Source organism: Mauremys reevesii, linkage group 13, assembly GCF_016161935.1.
Source record: "Mauremys reevesii isolate NIE-2019 linkage group 13, ASM1616193v1, whole genome shotgun sequence".
Lineage (NCBI taxonomy): Eukaryota > Metazoa > Chordata > Testudines > Geoemydidae > Mauremys > Mauremys reevesii.
Genome location: NC_052635.1, coordinates 18,276,013 through 18,303,993, shown reverse-complemented (window position 1 = coordinate 18,303,993; position 27,981 = coordinate 18,276,013). Strand labels below are relative to the sequence as shown.

At 49.0% G+C, this 27,981-nt stretch overlaps 1 protein-coding gene across 5 annotated transcripts in view; it reads left to right on the top strand.

Moving 5' to 3' along the window:
• Nucleotides 1-27,981, top strand: part of CPNE1 (copine 1) — a 97,839-nt gene that overhangs the window by 45,448 nt on the left and 24,410 nt on the right. For all 5 annotated transcript variants that reach the window (XM_039499423.1, XM_039499425.1, XM_039499424.1 and 2 more), the window contains 4 exons: nt 1,046-1,174; nt 2,411-2,590; nt 20,657-20,731; nt 21,005-21,076. In XM_039499423.1, coding sequence (XP_039355357.1) covers nt 1,046-1,174; nt 2,411-2,590; nt 20,657-20,731; nt 21,005-21,076 — 456 coding nt within the window. Of the gene's footprint in view, nt 1-1,045; nt 1,175-2,410; nt 2,591-20,656; nt 20,732-21,004; nt 21,077-27,981 lie in introns of those variants that run through there.

Genomic DNA, 27,981 nt, shown 5'->3' with positions numbered 1-27,981 from the left:
CAGTGGAGACGTGTCTGGAGGTTTTGTATCTGTTCGGGCAGGGTCTGGTGCCTCTTTGAGTTGGGGTGCCCTGCTCTGTGGGAGGTTGCTTCTTATGATGAGCTTGCTGAAGTTGGGGGTTTGTTTGAAGGCCAGAAGAGGGAGTTGAGGAAAGATTTCTATCAGGATGTAATCCCCATTGAGTATGGATTGTAACTGTTTGATGATACCCTATATGGGTTTCGCTGTGGGGTCGTAGATGAGAACTAGGGATGTGCAATGAGGGAGTTCAGGCAGATTCGGGGTATTTGGGTGGTCTGTTCCATGATGCAATCTACTTCTCTGGTGGAGTGCCATTATTTGGTGAAGGAAGTTTTAAGTGTGTTAAAACGCAGCGCACAGTCAACTTGTGGAACTCCTTACCTGAGGAGGTTGTGAAGGCTAGGACTATAACAATGTTTAAAAGGGGACTGGATAAATTCATGGTGGCTAAGTCCATAAATGGCTATTAGCCAGGATGGGTAAGAATGGTGTCCCTAGCCTCTGTTCGTCAGAGGATGGAGATGGATGGCAGGAGAGAGATCACTTGATCATTGCCTGTTAGGTTCACTCCCTCAGGGGCACCTGGCATTGGCCACTGTTGGTAGACAGATACTGGGCTAGATGGACCTTTGGTCTGACCCGGTACGGCCTTTCTTATGTTCTTATGTAAAGTGTGTATCCCGGACTTTGTAAATTAATTTTTCTAAATGACTGTGTATTTCAAGCCTTGTGTACAATTTTCAAGAACGAAATGGAATCCTTGTTTTACAGGTACCCAGAATATAAACACTGGAATTGAGAATCAACTTGTGAGCTTTGTCCCCTTCTAAAATCATAAGAGAAATTCTTGGGAGATGCTCCCAAGCATCCTCTAGCTGAGGTGTATTTATCCTACTTAGGTTCTGTTTGCTGTGCTGTGTGGCTTGCTATGTGTCACTGTTATGAATGTGAGGGATGTGGTTTTATTGATAAGTACTTTATCAACACTTGCATTTATTCCTTTTCTGAACTCTTTTTTCTGCAGATGGCTCAGTGTGTGACTAAGGTGGAATTGTCCATATCCTGTGAGAATCTCATTGACAAAGATGTTGGTTCAAAATCTGACCCTCTGTGTGTCTTACTCCAAAATGTGGGAGGTGATCAATGGGCAGAGGTAAAAAGTAGCCTATAATCTCCAGTTTTGCATTATCATACAGAAATATGTATTTTCAGAACATGACCTAACTGTAAATATTTCCACTTGTTATTCTTCCTAGTAATTGTGTAATTTGCTTAATTAAATCCTGCAAATATTTACAAATTAATATTTGGTCAAAAATGTTGTGACTTTTAAAGTTCATGTCTCTCAAGTGTGATGGAGTAAGAATCGTTTGCCTTTTAACTTGGAGAAACAACAGGAATGTTTGTTTTTCTGTTAGGATGTGCCATGTGCTGCTGCTTTTCCCCTGGGAGGTGGGCAATCAGCACATAGTACAGGGTTTCTCAAATGCGGCCACCAGGGGCTTTCTTGGGGCCACAACCTCCTGGGCTGTGATGGGGGAGGGAAGAGGGAGCAGCGGCCCCTCCCTCTCCCTGGTGCTCCTAGATGCACAACCTTGGTATTTGATTGCTGGGGCTTCCAGCAGGGGTTGGGCCCTGCCCCCCTCTGGAGACAGCTGAGGCACAATGGTGGAGGAGCAGGCAGCCGGTGAGTTCCCCACCTTTCCAGGGGTGCTGGGGCTCAGGCTTTTAGCTACAGCCTGAGGGGTGGCGGGGGAGGCAGGCTCTGGCTTCAGGCTCCGGCCACGAGGCTTTGGGTTCCGTCCCCCGCGGGGCTTCAGGCTCCAGCCCCCGGCTGCCAAACCACCATTCCCATTGTCCCTGATTCCCTCATCCAGGGCTTAATTTGTCCCCAGACTTGTGGGGCTGAGTAAATCTGCTGTGAAAAGTGATACTTGTATGTTTGTTAATATCACTTTTCATAGCGGACTTATCAGTTAACAATAAATAAATTACAGTGAGATGGCTGTGCGTATTTATTTGTTTTCCTAAAGCTAAATAAATATTTTAGGAAAAAGTGTGATCAAGAGTTGGTGGCTGCACTCTGAAGCCACCAAATAATTTGTCCATAGTATGTCAGTGGCTTTTTCCCTCAAATTTCAGATTATATCTAAGCCAAATTTAATGGTCATTGATTATATAGTTTCTTTATTAACATGCAGGGACTACAAAGTTGCAAAGCTGTCAGGCTCTGTGGCAGTGGCTAGATTTAGCAGCCTGGACCCTCAGATATGGTGCATATAAAGGCCAGTGAAGAAGTGTTTGGGGGTGAGGGATATAAAGAGTTTTGTGGGAAGTGTGGTTAATATGTTTATATATAGTGATCATCTCCATCTCTTTCTTTGCATAGTTGGATCGAACTGAAAAGATAAAGAACTGCCAGAAGCCTGAATTCTCCAAGAAGCTGCTCATTGATTATTACTTTGAGAAAGTGCAGAAGCTGAAGTTTGGCGTATATGATATCGATAACAAGTCCTATGACTTAAATGATGATGATTACCTTGGAGGGGTTGAGTGTACACTGGGACAGGTACTTGCAGAAATTTCATCTCTAATGTTCTGCAGAGTAGTGATAAATGTAGGTTTAAATCTGAAAACAGGAGAAACATAGGTGTCAGAAGCTTTGACATACTTGAAGTGAAAGAATTCAATCCTTTCAACTGATCTTATATAGGCCATGTCTACATTATGGGTGCTATAGTGGCACAGCTACAGCACTGTAGCTATGCTGCTGTAGCGCAGTAGTGTAGACGTTTCCAACAGTAACAAAAGGGGGGTTTCTGTTGCTGTAGGTAATCCACCTAGCAGCAGTAGCTAGGTGCCTACCTTCTGTCCACCTAGCTGCATCTACACCAGGCCTTAGGTCAGCATAGCTAAGTCATTCCAGGGTGTGCATTTTTTAGCCGTAGCTATGTCAACTTAATTAAAAGTAGGGCAGGCCTTAGAAAAAGAGTGTGTGCCGTTAGCTTAAGTCTGAAGTGGCTTGGAGTCCTAAAACCTTGAAGGGCATGGTGACCAGAAATAATCTTCTTTGAGTGCTTGCTCATTTCATTTCCAATTAGGTATGTGTGCAAAGTCTTTGGAAGTATCAGAGGGGTAGCCGTGTTAGTCTGGAGCTGTAAAAGCAGCAAAGAATCCTGTGGCACCTTATAGACTAACAGACGTATTGGAGCATGAGCTTTTGTGGGTGAATACCCACTTCGTTGGATGCATGTCATTGGCCCGGTCAGGGGGTCTCTCCTCGGTAGCCCTTGCTGTAGCCGGCCAAACTGCGGTTAGCCCGGCCCTGGGTTCGGGCTGTCAGTCTTTTGGAAGGTTTTTCCCTAGCAGCACCCATCAGGTCGGCTGTGGAGGGCAGTGAATATAGGTCCCTGCCGACCCACTGCATCTTCAGTTCCTTCTTACCGCCAGTGAGGGTCATTAGAACTGCAGTTGCTTGCTTTCGCAAGTGCTTCCCCATGTCTTCATAGTTTCACAGTTTTCATAGCCTCTTCTGTAGTTGTAGTTACAGTTACAACTAGTTAATGTTAGTAGGAGTGGGGGTTTCTCCCCTCCAAATCCTTCCTTTCTCCCTTTGGGCTTCAGGGCATGCCTCGATCCAAAGGATTTAAATGCTGCAGAATCTGCCACAAGCCTATTGCAATGGGCAGCCCCCGTGACTCTTGCCTCACGTGTCTGAGGGAGGTGCACGAAATAGACCGGTGTAAGATTTGTGACGGGTTCTGCCCAAGGATGAAGAAAGAGCAGAACTTCACGCTGAAGCAGATCCTGATGGAAGCAGACCATTGTCCCCAACCAGCCCTGGGCTGTCAGGATCAGTGTACAAGAGTTCGCCGGGGCTCGACCCTCTCCGGGGCGGTGGGGAGCCACGCCGGCTCACTACACCCCGTTGGTTCCGGGGAATTGGCCCGGCCAGGGGGTCTCTCCTCGGTAGCCTTTGCTGTAGCCGGCTGAACTGTGGCTAGCCTGGCCTTGGGGCAACAACGCTAAGTCTGGGTTTGGGCCCTCAGGCAGGGCTGAGCAGTAGCAATAGTTTTAAGCCCAGGCCCTAGGTCAGGGCGGGGCAACAAACGCTGAGTAAGGGGGCTCAAGCCCTCTGGCAGGGCTGAGCAGTAACAGGCTCCGGCCTCCTCAGGCCAGGGAGAGGGGGAGTCTGCCACCCAGGAGTTAGGTGGCAGGGGGGACGCAGGCCCTCCCACTCCACTGCGTCCCAGCCCGGGGCCCTAGCAGCAGCTGAAGATCCGCTACTTAGTGGGGATCCTGGCCGCAACACACTGATATAGGCTCTGGTAGTGCTGCAGCCAGACTGGGGTCGGCTGCCCCCAGGCTACTTCCACACTCCCCCTCGGGCCCTAACTGGGTCCTGGTGTTGGCCTCTGGGGGATCCAAGAGCATGGGTTCGTCGGGGCAGGGGTTGGTCGGCAGGTCCGGCAACTCCTCTGGATAGCTGACACAGAGCAGGTCTGGCAACTCCTCCGGATAGCGGGCGCAGGGCAGGCCCGGCCAGGCTGGGCAGCCGCCTCAGGCTGCAGGAGCTTCCCAGTCGCAGGCTCCACTGGGGACATCTGCTCTCTCCGGCGGCTGGGCTCCTACTGAGCTCTGAGGGCCGGCCTTTATAGTTCCAGGTCACCGCCTGACCTTCTGAGGGCTGGGCTCAGAGCTCCCTAGTTCCACCCACTCCAGCCACCGGATGGGCTCTTCCTCCTCCGGGGCAGTGGGGAGCCACACCGCCTCACTACAATCAGGCACCGACCATGTCCTTGCGGAGTGCTCTGGCCTCTGTGTGTGTTAGTGCTGAGGAAGGACTCTGGCCATTGAGACCCTCGGCACCAGCACTCCATTGCACCAAAGCCTGTAGAAGCAGCGCGGCACCACTCATGCTCCCCAGTGCCACATAAGCAGCATAAGAAAACATAGGGGCTTGCTCTCGCCCACATTGAGAGCTGCCGAATTGGACAATGCTGCTGGAGTGAATCCTGCGCAGGAGCGCCCAGCACCGTCAACACAGGAGCCAGCACTGTTGACTTGGGGTCCCGCAATGGGCTGTTGAGTCTGGTGCCAGTGGACTCTCCTGACCACGAGTGCCAGGTGAAGAAGCTATAACTCCCTTCCACCCCGGACGCTTTTGAAGCCACAAGGGACTTGATTGCCATGACGGCTCCACAGTCCCCCACCAGCTGGGATGGGCGTCCTGGGCCGCAGTGTGTGGCACGGTCTTGAGGCAAACCTGCTGTGATGAGGCGTCCACCTTCCCTGAGGCATTGCTCTCCGCAGCACCGTTCCCTGATACTGGCCCAGTGGCACCATTCCCCAACTCCATCCACATGGCACCACTCTCTGGCACCAACCGCATGGCACCATTCTCCGGCACCATCCTGCTCTGCACCGCTGTGGTCTTTGCGCTCCAGGTCTCCGTCATCGGACTTGGAAGCGGAGCCCTACTATTCGAGAGACAGTCGGCACAGGCAGGATCCTGGGATGGTGCTGTGCCAGGCGCAGTGGCAGAGAGCTACGCAATGGCAATTTTGGACCCTGTGGGCCTACCATCAGGCCCAGGGCACAGTCTACAGGCATTCCCAGTCTATGGCCTCAGAAGGACGTGCACCTCTGCTAGCCAGGAACCACCCCACACCTTGGGGCTCCAAGACAGTGTCCGTTTGCGGTGCAGAGCCGGGTCCAGCTCCTGCACCCACTACTGGCACCAAGGCTGCGGTCGGCACCGAGAGTCATGGTGCCAAGCAGGATGACTCTGGAGAGCCACAAGGGCCCGGTGCTGCCTCTACCTTCGTCGTCGTCGTTGCCATCGCCTGACGAAACCGTGGCAGGGTCTTCCTCCTCCAGGCCACCCCCTATTGCTAACAGGGTGCAGCAGGACCTGCTGCGCAGTATTGACCGCAATATGGCACTCGAAGCTGAGGAGGTGGTCGAGTCAGAGGACCCAATGGTAGACATTTTAAACCCTGAAGGGCCATCCAGGATAACACTGCCCTTTATAAAGACCATTCCAGCCACTACAAAATCTCTGTTTCAAACCCCTGCCTCTGTCACCCCAACACCCAAGGGTGAGGAGAGGAACTATTTCGTACCTGCTAAAGGGTATGAGTACTTATTCTCTCACCCACAGTCCTGCTTACTTGTTGTGGTGGCAGTAAATGAGAGAGAGAGAGAGACAGGGCCAACAGGGCCCAAGTCAAAAGACTCCAAAAAGATGGACCTCTTTGGCTGGAAGGTCTGCTTGACCAGAGGGCTCCAGCTGAGGATTGCTCACCAGCAAGCAATTCTCATCAGATACAATTTTAATTCATGGGAATTGATGATGAAATTCAAGGAGCTTGTGCCAGCGGACTCTAGAGCAGAGTTTGTGGCAATAGTGGATGAGGGCACGGACTTCTTTACGGGCCTCACTGGATGCTGTGGATTTGGCCGCACTGACCATGTCCTCTGGCATAGCCATGAGAAGGAGCTCCTGGGTCCAGGAGTCCGGTCTTCCTCCTGAAGTCCAACAAACTATTCAGGACCTGCCCTTTGATAGCATGGGCCTATTTGCGGAGCAAACATACTCCAGGCTTCACAGCCTAAAAGATTTGCGGGTGATGCTGAAATCGTTGGGCATGCATACCCCTGCCACCCCATGGAAACATTTTAAGCCACAGCCCCTACAGCATTTCTAACCCCCTGCCCCAGGCAGGAATGGCAGGCGCAAGCCTCCCCATCCTCTGCCTAGCCAGGGCCACGGCTCGACAAGGCCATCGTCAGGCTCTAAGCAAGCCTTTTGAAGGCACGCCTGGGGGCGACGCAGCAGCCTGCACATGTTATACAGACAAAACTACACAGGATCTTTTCAGGGGGCAAGACAAAAATGCCACATTTATTATGATAATTTGATTTATGACCAATAACTAATATTTTAATCCTTATACACACATTATACCTAATACCTATACACACACATTCACGCGCGCACGCACACATCCATCAGATGTTCTGCAGCTGCTGCACAGTTACCAGTTCTGAACATAGCTTGAGTTGATTTTGCAGCTTGGGTTCGTAGCTTTTGGCGGCTAACTGGCCAGGAAAGCCGGGCACAAGGACGAGCTGGTCTCTGTTGGGTATGCACCGATGCCTTTCCATGTTGGCAGCAGAATGTTACCCTCCAAAGTCTTCCATCTCACCCATCCTTTTTGTAGGCTTTAGTTTGAATCCAGAGTCTATAGGTCTTGCTGTGTCATGCTGCCTCTGGGTTTGGTGATTGATCACCCGTCAATTGCAGACCTGACTTTCTGCCTCGGACCTGGCTTTGATCTTCCTTCTATTGTACCTTTTTCTTTTTAGGGTAGACTCTTCTTACTTTGTTAGGGCTCTTGTCTGCATCTTCAGCCGGTGGAGTTTGAACTCTATTTCATCAGGACAAGCTAGGGCTGGAGGTTGATTCCATCATCCATACATACCTCAGTCACACATCTAAACTAAACTAATAAGAGTACAGCAGGATTTGCAAAAATGAAGATTGGAGGTATCAAAATGGAGTGAGCGTTTTAAAATGGGGTTTGAATTACAATATGGCAAACAGTGAACAGAAGTTCTTCTTCGAGTGATTGCTCCTATGCATTCCAGTTAGGTGTGCGCGCGCTGCGTGCACGGCTCTTTGGAAGATTTTTACCCTAGCAACTCCGGCGGGTCGGCTGGGCGCCCCCTGGAGTGGCGCCACTATAGCGCTAGATATATACCCCAGCCGACCCGTCCACTCCTCAGTTCCTTCTTACCGCCCGTGACAGCCGTTGGAACAGTAGAGTGCTCCTTTGACCTCCACATCCCTAGCTTATCTCTGGTTCTTGTTGTATTTAGTGTATATAGTTAGTTAGTTTAGTTAGTTCGTTAGTGGATTAAGGGGAATCGGGGGGGCTTAGCCCCTCTTTTCCCGAACCGGTGCGGGCTCATGCCCAAGTCACCGGGGTTTAAGCCCTGTTCGGCTTGCAAGCGGCCCATGCCGATTGGAGACCCTCACAACTCCTGCCTGCGCTGCTTAGGAGAGTCCCATCGTGCAGATAAGTGCCCTATTTGCAAGTCATTTAAGCCGAGGACAAAGAAAGAGAGAGACTTTAGGTTAAAGCAGCTCTTGATGGAGTTGGCACTTAGCCCTACGGTGCCGGCACCAGCAGCTCAGCAGTCCTGTTCGGTGCAGAGCGCACCAGCGGTCCCGAGCCAGTCCGGTACCGAGACTTTGAAAAAACAACAACCGGCACCGGCGTCCCGGCACCGTTCCCTCTCTCCTGTGAGGAAGCGTAAGACGGTGCAGACGGCCTCCAAGCCTCCTGCACCGGGACCGCTCACGCAGCCACCGCCGGCACCCCCGGCACCGACTGTGGTGGTGCACAAACCGGAGTTGACGGTACTGTGCACGGCACCGCAAGAGCCGTTGAGTCCGGTACCGCCCTGCTCCCCGGTGCAAGCCGTGGTCGAGCTGCCTCTCCCGTCGACGCCCGAAACTTTCTCCACGGCGAGAGAGCTGATAGAGCTCACAGAGCCACCGTGTCTCCAACCCCCGGCACCGCCGGTGCGGGCTGTGAAGTCAGTGGGCAAACCGGCCATCATGAGGCCTCCTTCCCCTGACAGACGGGATAGAAGGCATTCCAGGTCCCGGTCCCGATCCCGGAGACGTTCGCCTTCTCGCCGATCCAGATCCCGGCACCGGTCACAATCCCGGTACCGCTCCACATCGCGGTACCGGTCGCACTCCCGGAGACGATCCCGGTCCCGGTCACCCGACCGTCGGTACCGACGAAGGTCCGGGAGCGGTACCGATCATCTCGCAGCCACTCCCACCGACGTCAGTCGAGATCTCGGTCGACCTCCCGGCACCGGCACGGTCGATGGTCCCGTTTTCGCTCCCGGCACCGCGACGACCGGCACCGTTCCCCAGCACCGGCCAGGGACAGACCGGCGGCATCGACGGCACAGTCCCACAGTGCCTCTGCCCCCCCGTGGCCTTCCCGCCAGCCTTCAGTCTCCTCCCAAGCGGGCAGTGTGGGCGATCTACGCGCCGACCCCCAAGGGCAGGACCACGGCCCCCAACAATGGGGCTTCTGGACCCCCTGGGCCTATCACGAGACTCAAGGGGTCCCCTTCACTCAGCGGCCCAGGACTTCCGACCACAGGGCGCCGGTAGCCACGGTCAGCAGACCTCCTCCATCACCGTTGGTGGAGGAACCGCCGCCACCTGTAGTGGGAGAGCATCCCACAGACGCGGAGGCCTCGCAGCGCATGGAAGAGCCCCCACTGGAAGCCCTGACCCAGGGCCTGTCATCGTCTTCCTCACCAGATGAGGCGGTGGCGGGGCATCGGCATCGGGCCCTCCACCGATTGATCTGCGGGCCCACCAGGACCTGCTTCGACGGGTGACCCAGAACATTAAGCTCCCGGTCGAGGAGGTTGCTGAGGACGATGACCCGGGACCAGCATAATTGGAGCTGAGGCCCCGCTGCAGGTGGCCTTGCCCTTCATTCGGACCATACAAAGAAATGCCAATACGGTGTGGCAGTCATCAGCTTCCATCCCTCCCACCGCTCGAGGGGTGGAAAGGAAATACTCAGTTCCACCCAACGGGTATGAGTATTTATACACGCACCCAGCTCCGGACTCCTTAGTAGTGCAGTCCGTTAATGACCGGGCGTGGCATGGGCAACCAGCTCCAGCGCCAAAATCAAAAGAAGCGTGAAGGATGGATCTGTTGGGCCGGAAGGTCTATTCGGCCGGTGGCCTCCAGCTAAGGATTGCCAATCAACTGGCTCTCCTCGGTCGCTACACTTACGATACCTTGGTGTCACTCTCAAAGTTTACGGAGCTGGTACCAACAGACTCCCGACCTGAATTCTCAGCCCTTATTGAAGAGGGCAAGAAAGCCTCCCGGTCATCCCTCCAGGCCTCTCTGGACTCAGCAGACTCAGGAGCCAGAACTCTGGCCTCGGGAGTGACCATGAGGAGAATCTCCTGGCTGCAGGCCTCCACCTTGCCGCCCGAGGTCCAGCACACTATTCAGGACCTACCATTCGACACCAAGGGCCTCTTCTCTGAGAAAACGGACTCGAGGCTTCAGACTCTCAAAGATGGCCGAGTCGCCATCTGCACCCTGGGCATGCACACGCCGGCTACCCAGCGGAGGTCCTTCCGGCAGCAGCCGTACCGCCAGTTTAATCAGGTCAGGCCACGGCCTGATAATAGCCGCAGAGGCAGGGTGAACCGCCGTAGACCGTCGGGCAACCGGGGTAATCAGTCCCAAGCGCCCTCCAAGCCCCCTCAGGGGCCTAAGCAAGCCTTTTGATGGGATGCCCGAGGACGGCCCATCAGTGTATTCACCGGATCCTTCCCCGTTATTTTTAGACCGTCTTTCCCACTTCCTCCTGGCGTGGTCCCAGATAACAATGGACAACTGGATACTTCGCACGGTGGAGTATGGTTACCGCCTTCAGTTTGTTTCGCCCCCTCCCTCCCACCCACCCTCCCCGTCCCTCTTCAGGGACCCCTCTCACGAGCAATTCCTCTTGCAAGAGGTCGAGACTGTGTTGAGTTTGGGTGCCATAGAGGAGGTGCCGAATGGCATGCGAGGCAGGGGATTTTATTCCCGATATTTCCTAATCCCCAAGGCGAAGGGAGGTCTACGACCTATACTAGACCTCCGAGAGCTCAACAGATACCTACTCAAGCTCAAGTTTCGCATGGTAACCCTGGGGACCATTATTCCTTCCCTGGATCCGGGAGACTGGTTTGCTCCCCTCGACATGAAGGACGCGTATTTCCATATCGCGATTTACCCTCCTCATCGACGCTACCTGCGTTTCGTCGTCAACAACATGCACTACCAGTTTACGGTGCTACCCTTCGGCCTCTCCACCGCGCCGAGGGTCTTCACCAAGTGCAGTGGTTGCCGCAGCCCTCCGCCGTCGTCGCATACATGTGTACCCGTATCTAGACAACTGGCTGGTCCGCGGACCATCCCGCCAACTGGTAGCAAGTCAACTGGCCGAGATCCTAGCCCTGTTTCAGCGCCTAGGACTTATGATAAACGCCGAGAAGTCCGCTTTAGCTCCATCACAGAGGGTGGAGTTCATCGGAGCGGTACTGGATTCTAATTTGGCCAGGGCCTGCCCCCCTCGACCTCGGCACCAGACTATGGTTTCCTTCGTCCGGGACCTACAATCCTTTCCCACAACAACGGTGCGGTCCTGCCTCCGACTCCTGGGCCACATGGCGTCATGCACGTTCATGGCCATGTACGCGAGGCTGCGTCTTCGCACATTTCAAACTTGGCTTGCGTCGGTGTACCGCCCGCACCGCGACTCCATAGACATGGTAGTCACAGTCATGAAACCGACCCTTGATTTGCTCAACTGGTGGCTAGACCGGAGGTCGTGTGTACCGGAGTCCCATTCCACCCTCCTTGCCCGTCGGTCACCCTGACCATGGATGCCTCGGCATTGGGGTGGGGGGCACACCTCGGCGACCTACACACCCAGGGTCTCTGGTCGCCTCGAGAGCTCTCCCTCCATATCAATGTCAGGGAGCTGTGGGCGATCCACTTGGCGTGTCAAACCTTCCACGCCCATCTCCAAGGGCGCTGTGTGGCTGTTTTCACGGACAACATGACGGCGATGTTTTACGTCAACAGACAGGGCGGGGCTTGCTCCTCCCTGCTTTGCACGGAAGCGATGCTCCTTTGGGACTTCTGCATAACCCACTCTATTCACCTGGTAGCGTCGTTTCTTCCAGGAGTGCAGAACATGCTGGCCGACCATCTCAGCAGGTTATTCCTCTCCCACGAATGGTCCCTTCGTCCCGATGTGGTGTACACAATTTTCCAAAGGTGGGGGTTTCCCCTGATAGACCTGTTTGCCTCCAAAGAGAACAGGAAATGCCACCAGTTCTGTTCTTACCAGGGTCGCTCCCACGGCTCCCTATCGGACGCATTCCTGCGCCCCTGGACGGGTCACCTGTTATATGCTTTCCCTCCGTTTCCCCTCGTGCTCCGCGTGCTACTCAAGCTCCGGAGGGACAGGGCCTGCCTCATACTCATCGCTCTGGCCTGGCCGAGACAGCACTGGTACACCCTGCTGCTCAAGCTCTCCGTACGGGATCCCATTCCCCTCCCATTATGGCTGGACCTGATAACGCAGGACTTCGGCAGGCTCTGCCACCCGGACCTGCAGTCCCTCCATCTTACAGCTTGGTACCTACGTGGCTGACCTGTGCGGAGCGTGATTGTTCGGCTGCGGTGCAGCAAGTCCTGATGCAAAGCAGGAAGCCTTCCACTCGCTCAACCTACCTCGCGAAATGGAAGCGTTTCGCACTCTGGTGCGATCAGAGAGGCCTCAATCCTTTCGTGGTCCCTATTCCTATGATCCTGGACTACCTCTGGTCCCTTAAGGAGCAAGGACTCGCGGTCTCCTCCTTGAAAGTACACCTAGCGGCCATGTCCGCCTTTCGACCGGCCGTAGGAGAACGGTCCCTCTTTTCCAATCAGATGGTTTCCTGCTTCCTTAAGGGTCTAGGTCGCCTGTACCCGCCGATACGGCGTCCTACCCCGTCCTGGGATTTGAACCTAGTTCTAGCCAAGCTTATGGGAGCCCCCTTCGAGCCCTTGGCCACGTGTTCCCTGCTCTATCTGTCATGGAAAACGGCTTTTCTCGTCGCTATAACTTCAGCGAGACGAGTTTCCGAGCTTCGTGCCCTAATGGCTGGTCCACCATATATCATCTTCCATGGAGACAAAGTGCAGCTTCGCCCACACCCGGCCTTCCTCCCTAAGGTGGTGTTGGCCTTCCATTTGAACCAGGACATTTTCCTCCTGGTCTTTTTCCCGAAGCTGCACGCCTCAAGTCGGGAACAACAGCTTCACACCCTTGACGTCCGCAGGGCCCTCGCATTTTACATAGAGCGAACGAAACCCTTCCGGCGTTCGCCCCAGCTATTCGTAGCGGTTGCTGATCTCATGAAAGGCAAGCCGGTCTCCTCTCAGAGGATTTCCTCCTGGGTAACATCATGTATCCGGACATGTTACGAGCTTGCTCGAGTGCCAGCTAGCCGCCTCACCGCTCACTCTACGAGAGCGCAAGCCTCGTCTGCCGCCTTCCTGGCCCATGTCCCCATCCAGGACATTTGTAGAGCGGCCACCTGGTCTTCTGTCCACACCTTCGCTTCCCACTACGTGTTGGTGCAACAATCTAGAGACGATGCAGCCTTCGGCTCAGCAGTCTTGCACTCTGCCACGTCTCACTCCGACCCCACCGCCTAGGTAAGGCTTGGGAATCACCTAACTGGAATGCATAGGAGCAATCACTCGAAGAAGAAAAGACGGTTACTCACTGGTGTAACTGTTCTTCGAGATGTGTTGCTCCTATCCATTCCAGACCCGCCCTCCTTCCCCACTGTCGGAGTAGCTGGCAAGAAGGAACTGAGGAGCGGACGGGTCGGCTGGGGTATATATCTAGCGCTATAGCGGCGCCACTCCAGGGGGCGCCCAGCCGACCCGCCGGAGTTGCTAGGATAAAAATCTTCCGAAGAGCCGTGCACGCGGCGCGCACACACCTAACTGGAATGGATAGGAGCAACACATCTCCAAGAACAACAGTTACAACGGTGAGTAACCGTCTTTTACAATGTAGGCACGTGTAATAAATGGTGAACAGAAGTTACAATACTAAAACAGTGCAAGTCTCAGTGATTTAAGTAGGAATTGGACTGATAGTGAAACTTACAAAGGCAGCTGACTGAACAGCTATAGCTCTTAACAAGCATTTTTATCGTCAATTAGCCAGTTATTGGGGTAACCAGTTTTATGAAATAAAACTTATGAAGTTACATTAATAAAGTGAACAATTAAAAACAATTTCATTCATCAGTTTGACACACTCCGGATCCTTCTCCCCATTTTCTCAACTGTCCGTTCCACTTCTATCATGCTTGGGCACAGATTCAGATAGCTGGGTCCTTTGCATGGTGGAAATGGGATATTCTCTCCAATTCTGCTCCTTCCCTCTCTCCCAGCCCCCTTCCCCATCGCTCTTCAGGAACCCTTCTCATGAGCATCTCGCCTGTTGCTGGCCCCCATGTCCCTCCCGGACCCCGGTGCCCCTTTTGCCCTGGGGTGCTGCCCCATGGCAGTGTCCTCACACTTTGGGTCTCCCCTCCCAGGGGAACCCCCAACCTACCTTGCCTCAGTGGCTACTGCCAGTCACTGCCTAGCCCCGCTCACTGGGGCAGACTGCAGTCTGTAATCCACTCATCATTGGCAAGGGGGGTTTGGACCTGCTGCTTTTGCTTATCCCTGGGCTGCACCTCTGCAACCCAGTACCCTTCCCAGCCTTTACCAAGGCTTGCAGGCAGGGATTTTCCAGCCTGAAGCTCCCCAGCTCCTTTGGCCTTTCCCCAGCCCTGCTCCACTCTAGGTACCCTGCTGTGCTCCCAAGCAGCCAGGCCTGACTATCTCCACAGCTAGAGAGAGACTCTGTGTGCGAGCTCCTGGCTCACAGCCCTTTTATAGGGCCAGCTGTGGCCTGATTGGGGCATGGCCTCAGCTATGGTGTTTTAAGGATAGACGTAGCCTGAGATGCTTAGTTATGTATTTTCATATGTACAGTACATGAGTTTCAATGCACATTTTAATTGCAATAATTGTCTTAACTCTCTCTGCTGGCAGAGAATATTTTACATTTTGTGACTTGTTTAAAGATGACCAACCATGGAAGGGGGTATGCTGGAAGCTGGGCTTTTGCCTAAGTAAAGTTTTAAAGTTGTTATAGTATAGTCTTCTGCATTTTTTTAAATTAGAAATTCATGTTCTGTCTGACTGGAAAACTAGTGAAATTATTGCATCTGAAGAGGAGATGAGATTTTAAGTCAGACTGTGGAAAAACTATTTTTTAATTTTTTTAACACCTGTTTAGCTTCAGTGATTAACACTTTGAAGAGAGGAGCTCTTTAATTAAAAATCCAAACTTTCCTGCTCTTTCCATTAAAGTGTGAGAGCTAACAGTGTACATGTGCTGTGACCCCCAACATGTCCTCTAGCAAAACCAGGGGATAAGATACTCCTATTTTTTTTCTTAGGTACAGAATAAGCAGAAAAAAATCTTAAAACCCCAAACAAACAACTTCTTTCAGGCTTTCTTTGTTATAATAAAGCAAAAAGTACAGGTATGGAAGGGTATGTGCTGTTTAGGAAAGACCGATGCAAAGGTAAAGGTGGGGGAGTAGCACTGTATATCAATAATGAGGTAAAATGTAATGAGATAACTAGCGCTGCAATGGACAATACAGAGTCTGTTTGGGCAATGGTCACATTGGGGAAGAAAACTACCAGAGCCTCATCCAGGATAGTGATTGGGGTGTGCTATAGACCGCCAGGATCTAGCTTAGAGATGGATAGAGAGCTCTTTAATGTTTTTAAGGAGGTAAACACTAATAGGAACTGCTTGATCATGGGGGACTTTAACTTCCCGGATATAGATTGGGAAACAAATGCTAGTAATAATAATAGGGCTCAGCTTTTCCTAGACGTGATAGCTAATGAATTCCTTCATCAAGTGGTTGCTGAACCGACGAGGGGGGATGCCATTTTAGATTTGATTTTGGTGAGTAACGAGGACCTTGTTGAGGACATTGTTGTAGGGGACAACCTTGGCTCGAGTGATCATGAGCTAATTCGTTTCCAAATAAATGGGAGGATAATCAATAGTGCATCTGAGACTAGGGTGTATGATTTCAAAAGGGCTAATTTTACTAAATTAAGGCGACTAGTTAGGGAAGTGGACTGGGCTAACATATTTAGGGATCTAAGGGCAGATGACGCCTGGGGCTACTTCAAGTTGAAGTTGCAGGAGTTGTCAGAGGCATGTATCCCGAGAAGGGGGAAACGGCTCGTAGGTAGCAGTTTTAGACCGAGCTGGATGAGCAAGCGTCTTAGAGGGGTAATTAAGAAAAAGCAGAAAGCGTACCAGGAGTGGAAAATGGGAGGGATCAGCAAGGAAACCTACCTTATTGAGGTCAGAGGGTGCAGGGAAGCTGTGAGAAAGGCAAAGCGACGAGTGGAGATGGACCTAGCGAAGGGGATTAAAACCAATAGCAAACGGTTTTTTAGCCATATAAATAGGAAGAAAACCAAGAAAGAAGAAGTGGGACCGCTTAAAACTTTAAATGGAGTGGAGATTAGGGATAATCTTGGAATGGCACAATATCTGAACGAATACTTTGCCTCGGTCTTTAATGAGGCTAATGAAGGGCTAAGGAATAGTGATAGAGGGACCGATGGGAATGAAGATATGGGGGTAGACATTACGGTATCTGAGGTAGAAGCCAAACTTGAACAGCTTAACGGAAGTAAATCGGGGGGCCCGGATAATCTTCATCCTAGAATATTAAGGGAATTGGCGAGGGATATTGCTAGCCCGTTAGCGATAATCTTTAATAAATCCCTAAATTCGGGATTGTACCGACTGACTGGAGATTAGCTAATGTAGTTCCTATATTCAAGAAGGGGAAAAAAGTGACCCGGGAATTATAGGCCTGTTAGTCTAACATCTGTAGTATGCAAAGTCATGGAAAAATCTTAAAAGAGAGAGTGGTTCCGGAGCATGAGGCGATGGCAACTGGGATAGATTACAGCATGGATTTACGAAAGGTAGATCGTGCCAAACCAACTTGATCTCCTTCTTTGAGAGAGTAACAGATTTTTTAGACAAGGGAAATGCGGTGGATCTCATATATCTGGATTTCAGTAAGGCGTTTGATACGGTACCGCATGAAGAATTACTGGTTAAATTGGAAAAGATGGGGATCGAAATGAAAATCCAGAGGTGGATAAGGAGCTGGTTAAAGGGGAGACTGCAGAGGGTAGTATTGAAAGGGGAACTGTCCGGTTGGAGGGGGGTTACCAGTGGAGTTCCTCAAGGCTCGGTTTTGGGTCCGATTTTATTCAATCTATTTATTGCTGACCTGGGAACCAAGAGTAGGAGTGGGCTGATAAAGTTTGGATGACACCAAGTTGGGGGGTATTGTCAATTCGGAAGAGGATCGGGATATTCTCCAGGGAGATTTAGATGACCTTGTAAACTGGAGTATTAGTAACAAGATGAAATTCAATAGTGAGAAGTGTAAGGTTATGCATTTAGGGATGTCTAACAAGAACTTTAGTTATAAGCTGGGACGCGCCAGTTGGAAGTAACGGAGGAGGAGAAGGACCTAGGAGTCCTGGTTGATCGCAAGATGACTATGAGTAGGCAATGTGATGTGGCGTTAAAAAGCTAATGCGGTCTTGGGTTGCATTAGGCGAGGTATTTCTAGTAGGGATAAGGAGGTGCTAGTCCCGTTATATAAGGCGTTGGTGAGACCTCATTTGGAGTATTGTGTGCAGTTTTGGTCTCCCATGTTTAAGAAGGATGAATTCAAACTAGAACAGGTACAAAGAAGGGCCACTAGAATGATCCGAGGAATGGAAGGCCTTTCGTATGAAAGGAGACTTGAGGAGCTCGGTTTGTTTTCCTTAACCAAAAGAAGGATAAGAGGAGATATGATTACACTCTTTAAATATATCAGAGGGATAAATACCAGGAAGGAGAAGAATTATTTCAGCTCAGTGCTAATGTGGACACGAGGACGAACGGATATAAACTGTCAGTCAGGAAATTCAGGCTTGAAATTAGACGAAGGTTTCTAACCATCAGGGGAGTGCAATACTGGAACAGTCTACCGAGGGAAACAGTGGGGGCGAAGGACCTCCATGACTTTAAGATTAAGCTAGATAAGTTTATGGAGGGGATGGTATGATAGGATAACGGGCTTAGTCAATAGGTCAATTATGTGCCTGGTATGATATAACCTTTTCCAGAGGGTTTGGCTGGAGAGTCTTGCCCGCATGCTCGGGGTTCAGCTGACCGCCATATTTGGGGTCGGGAAGGAATTTTCCTCCAGGGAAGATTGGCAATGGCCCTGGAGGTTTTTCGCCTTCCTCCGAAGCATGGGGCAGGGGTCACTTGCTAAGGAGTGGGTGGATCGGCTTATGTGGCCTGCATCTTGCAGGAGGTCAGACTAGATGATCATAATGGTCCCTTCTGATCTTGAATTCTATGATTCTATGAAAAATAAAGGTCACAAGTCCAATATTTTTAATAAGGCTGTAAAGCGATTAAAAAAATGAATCACGATTAATTGCACTGTTTAAAAAATATTGAATACCATTTATTTAATATTTTTGGATGCTTTTTAAATTTTCAAATATATTGATTTCAATTACAACACAGAATACAGTGTACAGTGCTCACTTTATGTTTATTTTTATTACAAATATTTGCACTGTAAAAAAACAAAATAAATAGTATTTTTCAATTCTTCTAACACAAGTACTATAGTGCAATTTCTTTATTATGAAAGTTGAACTTACAAATGTAGAATTATATACAAAAAATAATTGCATTCAAAAATAAAACCATGTAAAACTTTAGAGCCTACACGTCCACTCAGTCCTACTTCAGCCAATCACTCAGACAAACAAGTTTGGTTACAATTTGCAGGAGATAATGCTGCCCGCTTCTTGTTTACAATGTCACCTGAAAGTAAGAACAGGAATTTGTATGGCACTGTTGTACCCGGTGTCACAAGATATTTACGTGCCAGATGCACATGTCCCTTTATGCTTCAACCACCATTCCAGTGGACATGCATCCATGCTGATGACAGGGTTCCACTTGGTAACGATCCAAAGCAGAGCGGACTGACGCATGTTCATTTTCATCATCTGAGTCAGATGCCACCAGCAGTGTGTTGATTTTCCTTTTTGGGTTCAGGTTCTGTAGTTTCCACATCGGAGTGTTGCTCTTTTAAGACTTCTGAAAGCATGCGCCACACCCTGTCCCGCTCAGATTTTGGACAGCACTTCAGATTCTTAAGCCTTGGGTTGAGTGCTGTAGCTATTTTTAGAAATCTCACATCGGTACCTTCTTTGCGTTTTGTCAAATCTGCTGTGAAAGTGTTCTTAAAACAAACATCTGCTGGGTCATCATCCGAGATTGCTATAACATTAAAATATATGGCAGAATGCAGGTAAAACAAAGTAGGGGACATACAATTCTCTCCCAAGGAGTTCAGTCACAAATTTTAATTAATGCATTTGTTTAACAAGTGCCATCAGCATGGAAGCATGTCCTCTGGAATGGTGCCTGAAGCATGAAGGGGTATATGAATGTTTAGCGTATCTGGCACGTAAATACTGTGCAACGCCGGCTCCAAAAGTTCCATGTGAATGCCTGTTCCCACTTCCAGTGATATTGTAAATAAGAAACAGGCAGCAGTATCTCCCGTAACTTGTTTCTCTTAGTGATTGGTTGAACAAGAAGTAAGACTGAGTGGACTTGTAGGCTCTAAAGTTTTACATTGTTTTGTTTTTGAGTGCAGTTATTTATCAAAAAAATCTACATTTGTATGTTACACTTTCATGATAGAGATTGCACTACAGTACTTGTATGAGGTGAATTGAAAACTACAGTTTCTTTTGTTTATCATTTTTACAGTACAAATATTTGTAATAAAAATAATGTGAGCATTGTGCACTTTGTATTCTGTCCTTTATTAGAAATTAATATATTTGAAAATGTAGAAAGACATGCAAAAATATTTAATAAATTTAAATTGGTATTCTATTGTTTAACAGTGCAATTAAAACTGTGATTAATCTTGATTAATTTTTTTGCGTTAATTGCGTGAGTTAACTGTGATTAATCGACAGCCCTAATTTTTACATATCTTTTGCAGGTCCCTTTTAAATCAATGGGAGAAACAATGTTTTCCATCCTGATTAAATCATACATTTCTGATGATCGCACAAGAATGTGTCCTGGAAAACAAATATCTGGAACAAAAATTCTTAAAACTTCTAAGTTCAGAAAATAGAGATGGTGTATTATAAATTGCTCAAAATGGAAGAAGCATCAAACATAATGGAATATGATCTAGCAAATGAGTATGGGGTAACTGGAGAACTCTAGCAGTGCTACTTCTCTGTGTTTAGTTGCCTTTGTGTGGAAAGGGAAGGTGATTGCAGCAGAGATTGAATGAGTATTGGAGACCCCTTCTACTCCTCCATTTCTGGAGCAGAGGGTTGGATGTTCAGCCTAGGGGTAGGAAAGTGGGGTTCAAATCTATTAAAACAGGACCTGGCTTGTTGAATGGCCTCTTCCTATTTTTAGAATTTCTTAGATCCTTACAGTAAAATATCAGTGTCTCAAGGTGTCATTGGGAGTCAAAAATTAGAGGTGAAAGGAATGCAAGGATTAGATTTCAGGGAGTGTCAATGGATGTCAGAGCTGGAATACTGTAGCCTCAGAATGTATAGCTTTAGGATAAGTAAAAATTGCAAAAAAAAAGCCTTAGTGATTTAGGAGCATAAGTCCCATTGACTTTCAGTGATGCTTAGGCTCCTAGGGGAATAGGTTACTTTTGAAAATGGAACTTAGGGACTTAATCACTTAGGTGATTTGGGGAAATTTACTCTTCAAGAGTTACCATGTTTTCTGGATATAACTCCATAATTAAGTATGCCTTCATTTGCCTTTAGATTGTTTCCAGTAAAACACTCACTCGGCCTTTGGAGTTGAAGAAAGGAAAGCCAGCAGGAAAAGGCACCATTACGGTAACTGCTTTTTGTATATCCCTAAAAGAATGAATGAGCTTGTCACTTTATGTAGCGTTAAATTTAGCTGGTTAAATTAATTAGCTTTGTGTAAATTAATTTCAAAGTTTGTCTGCTTTTTGGCAGTGTTAAATTGTGTTACTTGATGCATGTGTGAGTATGCGCGTGCGCAAGAAAACATATTTACAACCAGAAGCAAAGTGTCTTTCATATGCCTGAGTGTCTGCTAAGCTCCATTGGAAATTAATTTGTCTTTACATTCTTGTGACACAGATTTCTGCAGAAGAGATTAAAGACACAAGAATTGTCAGTCTAGAGATTGAAGCACAGAACTTAGACAAAAAGGTAATTGACTCTTACAGAGTTACACATGTTTCTGTAGCTATAATCAGGACTTGCAGTAAGATGGAATTCAATTCTACTCGCTGTGTGTGTTCACCAATTTATTTATTTATTTTTAATTGGGAGAACAGTGTAGAAGAGGAAGTACTCACATTTAGTAAATGCTTGAACTGGAAACATGCTTATGTTCTGAATGTGATGTCATATAGGAAGTTATCAAACCACACTTTTGGGATTGGCCTTGCCTTTCATTCAAGGTGATTTAATTGAGATGTGTCTTTGATAATGGGCAGTTTACCTGAAAAAACATCCTTGAGATAGAATTGAAAGTTGATTTAGGCTAAATATTAAATGTATTGGACTACAACTGGAGAACTTCCAAAGGTTCAGTGTTGAATTTTGAATTCTTATTTGTAGCTTCCCCCAATTATCCAGACTTTGGAGTCCTCCCCCACATGCAATACTGCCCATCATCATGCAAAATAGTGATCCACCTTCTTCCTTCTAATGTTTCCAGACTGCTCCTTTCATGCTATGTTGGGGTGAGCCTGACTGATCCTTTGGAAGCATGGGAGTAAGTCTTCCTCAAAAGCAAAAAATGTGACCGCTCCTTCCATGAGTTTGAGCCATGGAGATGTGTGCACACAGAACCTGATTGACATGACAAGAAGCCCCACAAGCAGGGGGATCCAGCGGTTCTGAATGCTGGTTCATTGGTATCGACAGCCCTGGTGTCCCATAAGATGCGGGATCCAAGGCACTGAGTAAAGAGAGGGTACCTCTGACACCAGGGAGAGCAGGAACTGTGTGACCCTCTTAACATATTTGCTTTAGCAGAACCGGGATCACTCCATTTTTCAGACCCATCTACCTCTAGGGAGACTATTTCTCCCCCTTGTGATGCGCCCCCAGTGTGGGTCCCCTCACCTTCCACACAGATGATCTACCCTCTTCCACTGGCTCCAATGGTACTTCCAATGGAACTGGATTCTGCCTTCTCATCCTCCAACAAATTGAATACTGGAGAGGGATTATTGGCATTGTACCACCTGCACATGCATTCACGGAGGCCATCCCGGTCTTGGCGCCCGTGGAGCCACCAGTACCCTATGCCATGGGGATCACCTCAACATCCCCTGGATCCGACCTCCGGGCCATACTGTGGACTCTGGTCCCGATGTCCTCCCTCAGAACTAGCCTGATCCACAAAGGAATTTTCATCTGCCTCCCCATTGAGGGCCCCTTCTAACAGGCACTCGGAACTGTTAGAGGAGGAGGTATCCCTTAGCCTAACTCTGAGGGTGCTTCTGGAATCAGCGAGATTTCCCTCCTCTTCTCCAGATGAGGCAGTGACTACAGCATCCCCTTTGCCTCCGGATGACTTCAGACAGCTCAAGAGCTACTGCGCAGAGTCACAGGGGAACTCTGTATTCCCCTAGAGGAAATCCAAGACACCCAGCATAAACTCCTGGATATCCTCCACTCCTCAGCACTGTGACGAAGTGGGACTGTTCTTAATGTTTCCTCTGAATACTGTGTGGGTGCCTCAGTTTCCCCTATGCATTTCTTAAGTCTCCAGTGTGCATAAATGGCTGACACTCTGTCTCCTGGCAACAAATGGCTGGGGCTCTTTCCCCCTGCAAGGGGATGGCTAAAGGGGAACAAAGAGATCAGGTGACCTCCTGGCCCGGGAAAGAGACAAAAGCCAGAAAGGAGGGGCTGGAGGGGGTTTCAGTTCGGAGCTGGCTGGGGACGGGAAGTGAGGGCAGATGGGGTTGTCTGGCTCGCTGGGCCCCAGAATGGACCCGGCTGAGGGGTCCCATTCTCTGTACCTACAAGCTCTGTTTTAGACCATGTTCCTGTCATCTAATAAATCTCTGTTTTACTGGTTGGCTAAGAGTCACATCTGACTGCGAAGTGGGGGTGTGTGTGCAGGACCCTCTGGCTTCTCCGGGACCCCACCTGGGCAGACTTGTTGTGGGAAGTGCACGGAGGGGCAAAGGATGCTGAATGCGCCAAGGTCAGACCCAGGAAGGTGAAGCCGTGTGAGCTTCTTGCCCTGAAGACAGTCTGCTCCAAGGGAGAGGAGGCTCCCCAAAGTCCTGACTGGCTTTGTGGGGAGCAGTTCCAGAGCATTGCCTGGGAACTCCGTGACAAGCACCAACTATTAATGATGCCATTCTTGAGCCTGCCAGAACATTATGGCACACCCCGGCTACCTGCATGCCTACCCCCAAAGGGGCAGAAAGACATAAGTACATCCTGGCTAAGGGGTTCAAGTTTCTCTCTTTGCACCCTCTTTCTCTCCCCCCCACTCCTCCCAACTCCATGGTTGTGCAAGCAGTGACTGAACAAGCCAGCCAACAGCATCCTCGTTCTATAACATCTGACAACGAGGGCAAGTGTTTGGACCTTTGGGGATGTAAGATCTTTTCCTCATCCAGTCTCCAGTTCCAGATTTTGAACGATCAGGCTTTACTAGCCAAATGCAACTTCCTGAATTACAGCAAAATTGAGGAATTTGCTGATAGCCTCCCACAGCAGGACCAGACTCGTTTTCAGGTGTTTATTGAGGAAGGGAAGCTGGTGGCCAGAACAGCATTCCAGTTGAGGCTGGACACAACAGATAGTTCTTCCAGGGCCATGGCTATGGCCATAATTATACATAGGGAGTTTTGGCTCCACACTTCTGGTTTTCCTGTGGAGGTTAAAACGCTATCAAAGACCTTCCCTTTGATGAATCCCATCTCTTTAATTAAAAGACAGACAATTCCCCACATACCCTCAAGGACTCCAGAGTGACCCGTCACTCTCTGGGCATCTACACTCCTGCCCCAAAGCTTAAATTACAGCCACCTACTCAATGCTACAGGTCCCCCCAATTCTGTCCTCAGAGACCTTATGAGCCACCAAGGAAGTGACAGAAAACCCAGAGATCATGCCTTCTGGGACCCCCTTTACAGGCTTCCATCTCAAAGCTGCATCCTCCATCCAAGACATATTTCTGTTACCACCTAGAGAGCTGCCAACTACCTTGCCTACCACCTTACGACCGCTACCCACTTTGGGGTCATTTAGCACTATTTTTTTCCAAACTTCGAGTGCAATAACAATGGACAAATGGGTGCTGCATGTCATCTACCATGGCTATATGATCAAATTCATCACACTACCTCATCTAACCCCCCGCCCCCCCAATTCCTCTTCAGGGACCACTCTCACAACAGCATTCTCACCCAAGAGGTGAATTCCTTATTACAGCAGGAAGCAGAAGAACACATCCTCCTGGAGTCTCAAGGAACTGATACCTAAGAAAAAAGGCAGGTTTTGACCAATCCTTGATCTCTGTCATCTCAATCGCTTCATCCGCAAGCTCAAGTTTCGTATAGTCACATTGGCAGTGATTATCCCATTGTGACGTTGTGCAGTCTATATGGTTTTATAAAAATTTAATAATCAGTGATGTGATAGACCCAGGCCAGTTGGGAACAGCAGAGTAGTAGAAGGGAGATATACTGGCCACTGGATAAGCAGTTTTCTGTTCCCTGAGTGACCAGCTCCAGGCTAACGAGAACACCTGACTGCAATTAATCTGCTAAGAGTCACGTGAGGCTGTTAAGTACCTGACTCTAATTAAGGCCCCTCTGATGCTATAAAAGGGCTCACTCCAGTCGGCCAGAGGGAGCCAGGGAGCCAGAGGAGAGGAAGTGCGTGCGAGGAACTGGGAGCAAGAGGCATACAAGAAGCTGAGAGTGAGTAGGTGTACTGCTGGAGGACTGAGAAGTACAAGCCGTTATCAGACATCAGGAGGAAGGTCTGGTGATGAGGACAAAGAAGGTGTTGGGAGGAGGCCATGGGGGAAGTAGCCCAGGGAGTTGTAGCTGTTGTGCAACTGTACCAGGAGGCACTCTAGACAGCTGCAGTCCACAGGGCCCTGGGCTGGAACCTGGAGTAGAGGGCAGGCCTGGGTTCCCCCCAGACCTCCCAACTCCTGATCAAACACAGGAGGAATTGACCTAGACTGTGGCTTCTACCAGAGAGGAAGGTCTCTGGGCTGTTTCCCGACCCACAGGGTGAATCTGCGAGGCGAGCAAATCCGCCAATAAGCGCAGGACCCACCAAGGTAGAGGAGGAACTTTGTCACACTGTGGGGTTGGTAAAGTGAAAGTATGTGCATTAATGGAGAGTACTGGAGCATTGCCAGCAATGGGCATTATCAGGGGGGAAGGATAGCTCAGTGGTTTGAGCATTGGCCTGCTAAACCCAGGGTTGGGAGTTCAATCTTTGAGGGGGCCATTTAGGGATTTGGGGCAAAAATATGTCTGGGGATTGATCCTGCTTTGAGCAGGGGGTTGGACTAGATGACCTCCTGAGGTCCCTTCCAACCCTGATATTCTATGATTCTATGAAGTGCAGGAGGGATGGGGTGCACTGGCAGAGCTCTGAGGCCTGCAGGGGGGGTTGGGGTGCACTGCAGAGCTGGAAGGTGCAGTTGGGGTGAACTGACAGAGCTCTGGGGTACAAGCAGGTTGAGGTGCAGGGGGGTTGGGGTATCCTGGAAGAGCTGTGGAATGCATGGGGATTGGGGTCCTGGAGGCCAAATTTAGGCTGCTAGGGAAGAGACTGAAATCCAGGACCTCTATGGATGGCATTCTCAGAAATGCTCCCAGTTCCACGTGCAGGGCCAGGTAGGCAGGCAGAGCTTCAGCGTCTCAATGCGTGGATGAGGCGATGGTGCAGAGAGGAGGGGTTTAGATTCATTTGGAACTGGGGAAACTTTTGGGATGGGGGGAACCAGACTGCTGGCACTTAACGTTAAAAAGGTTGCAGAGCAGCTTTTAAACTAGGAGATGGGGGAAAGCCAACTGCTGTAGAGGAGCACGTGGATCAGACGGAGACTTATCTTAGAGGAGAGTCTATTGATAGAGATTCTCTAGGTTATAGGCAGAAGCAGAGGATGGAAGAGGATAATGTAAGGGCCAGATCAGACAAGAAACATTCACATAAAGAATCAGACACATCAGAAAAGGGCAGACAAATCGTGATAAGTTTTTAAAGTGCTTGTACACTAATGCTAGAAGTCTAAATAATAAGATGGGTGAACTAGAGTGCCTTGTGATAAAGGAGGATATTGATATAATAGGCATCACAGAAACCTGGTGGACTGAGGACAATCAATGGGACACAATCGTTCCGGGGTACAAAATATATCAGAAGGACAGAACAGGTCGTGCGGGTGGGGGAGGGTGGCACTATATGTGAAAGAAAATGTAGATTCAAATGAAGTAAAAATCGTAAGTGAATCCACATGTTCCATAGAATCTCTGTGGATAGTAATTTCATGCTCTAATAAGAATATAACATTAGGGATCTATTATCGACCACCTGACCAGGAAAGTGATGGTGATGATGAAATGCTAAGGGAAATTAGAGAGGCTATCAAAATTAAGAACTCAATAATAGTCGGGGATTTCAATTATCCTCAATTGACTGGGAACATGTCACCTCAGGACGAAATGCAGAGGCAAAATTTCTCGATACTTTAAATGACTGCTTCTTGGAGCCGCTGGTACGGGAACCCACAAGGGGAGAGGCAACTCTTGATTTAGTCCTGAGTGGAGCGCAGGAGCTGGTCTAAGAGGTAACTCTAACAGGACAGCTTGGAAATAGTGACCATAATATAATAACATTTAACATCTCTGTGGTGGGAAGAACATCTCAACAGCCCATCACTGTGGCATTTAATTTCAAAAAGGGGAACTATGCAAAAAGAGGGGGTTAGTTAAACAGAAATTAAAAGGTACAGTGACTAAAGTGAAATCCCTGCAAGCTGCATGGACGCTTTTTAAAGACGCCATAATAGAGGCCCAACTTAAATGTATACCCCAAATTAAGAAACACAGTAAAAGAACTAAAAAAGAGCCACCGTGGCTTAACAACCATGTAAAAGAAGCAGTGAAAGATAAAAAGGGAGGTAAATAGAAAGGAGCATAAACACTGCCAAATTAAGTGTAAAAATGTAATAGGAAAAGCCAAAGAGGAGTTTGAAGAACGGCTAGCCAAAAACTCAAAAGATAATAAAAAAAACGGTTTTTAAGTACATCAGAAGCAAGAAGCTTGCAAAACAGCCAGTGGGGCCCCTGGATGATTGAGATACAAAAGGAGCACTTAAAGATGATAAAGTCATTGTGGAGAAACTCAATGGATTCTTTGCTTCAGTCTTCGCGGTTGAGGATGTTAGGGAGATTCCCAAACCTGAGTCGGCTTTTGTAGGTGACAAATCTGAGGAACTGTCACAGACTGAAGTGTCACTAGAGGAGGTTTTGGAATTAATTGATAAACTTAACATTAACAAGTCACCGGGACTGGATGGCATTCAACCAAGAGTTCTGAGAGAATTCAAATGGAAGTTGCGGAACTATTAACTATGGTTTGTAACCTGTCCTTTTAAATTGGCTTCTGTACCCAATGATTGGAAGATAGCTAATGTAACACCAATATTAAGGGCTCTAGAGGTGATCCCGGCAGTTACAGACCGGTAAGTCTAACGTCAGTACCTGGCAAATTAGTTGAAACAATAGTAAATAATAAAATTGTCAGACATCTAGAAGAACATAAATTGCTGGGCAAATTTCTAAAGGGAAATCGTGTCTTACTAATCTTAGAGTTCTTTGATGGGGCCAACATACATGTGGACAAGGGGGATCCAGTGGACATAGTATACTTAGATTTCCAGAAAGCCTTTGACAAGGTCCCTCACCAAAGGCTCTTACGTAAATTACGTTGTCATGGGATAAAAGGGAAGGTCCTTTCATGGATTGAGAACTGGTTAAAAGACCAGGAACAAAGGGTAGGAATAAATGGTAAATTCTCAGAATGGAGAGGGGTAACTAGTGGTTCTTCTTTGA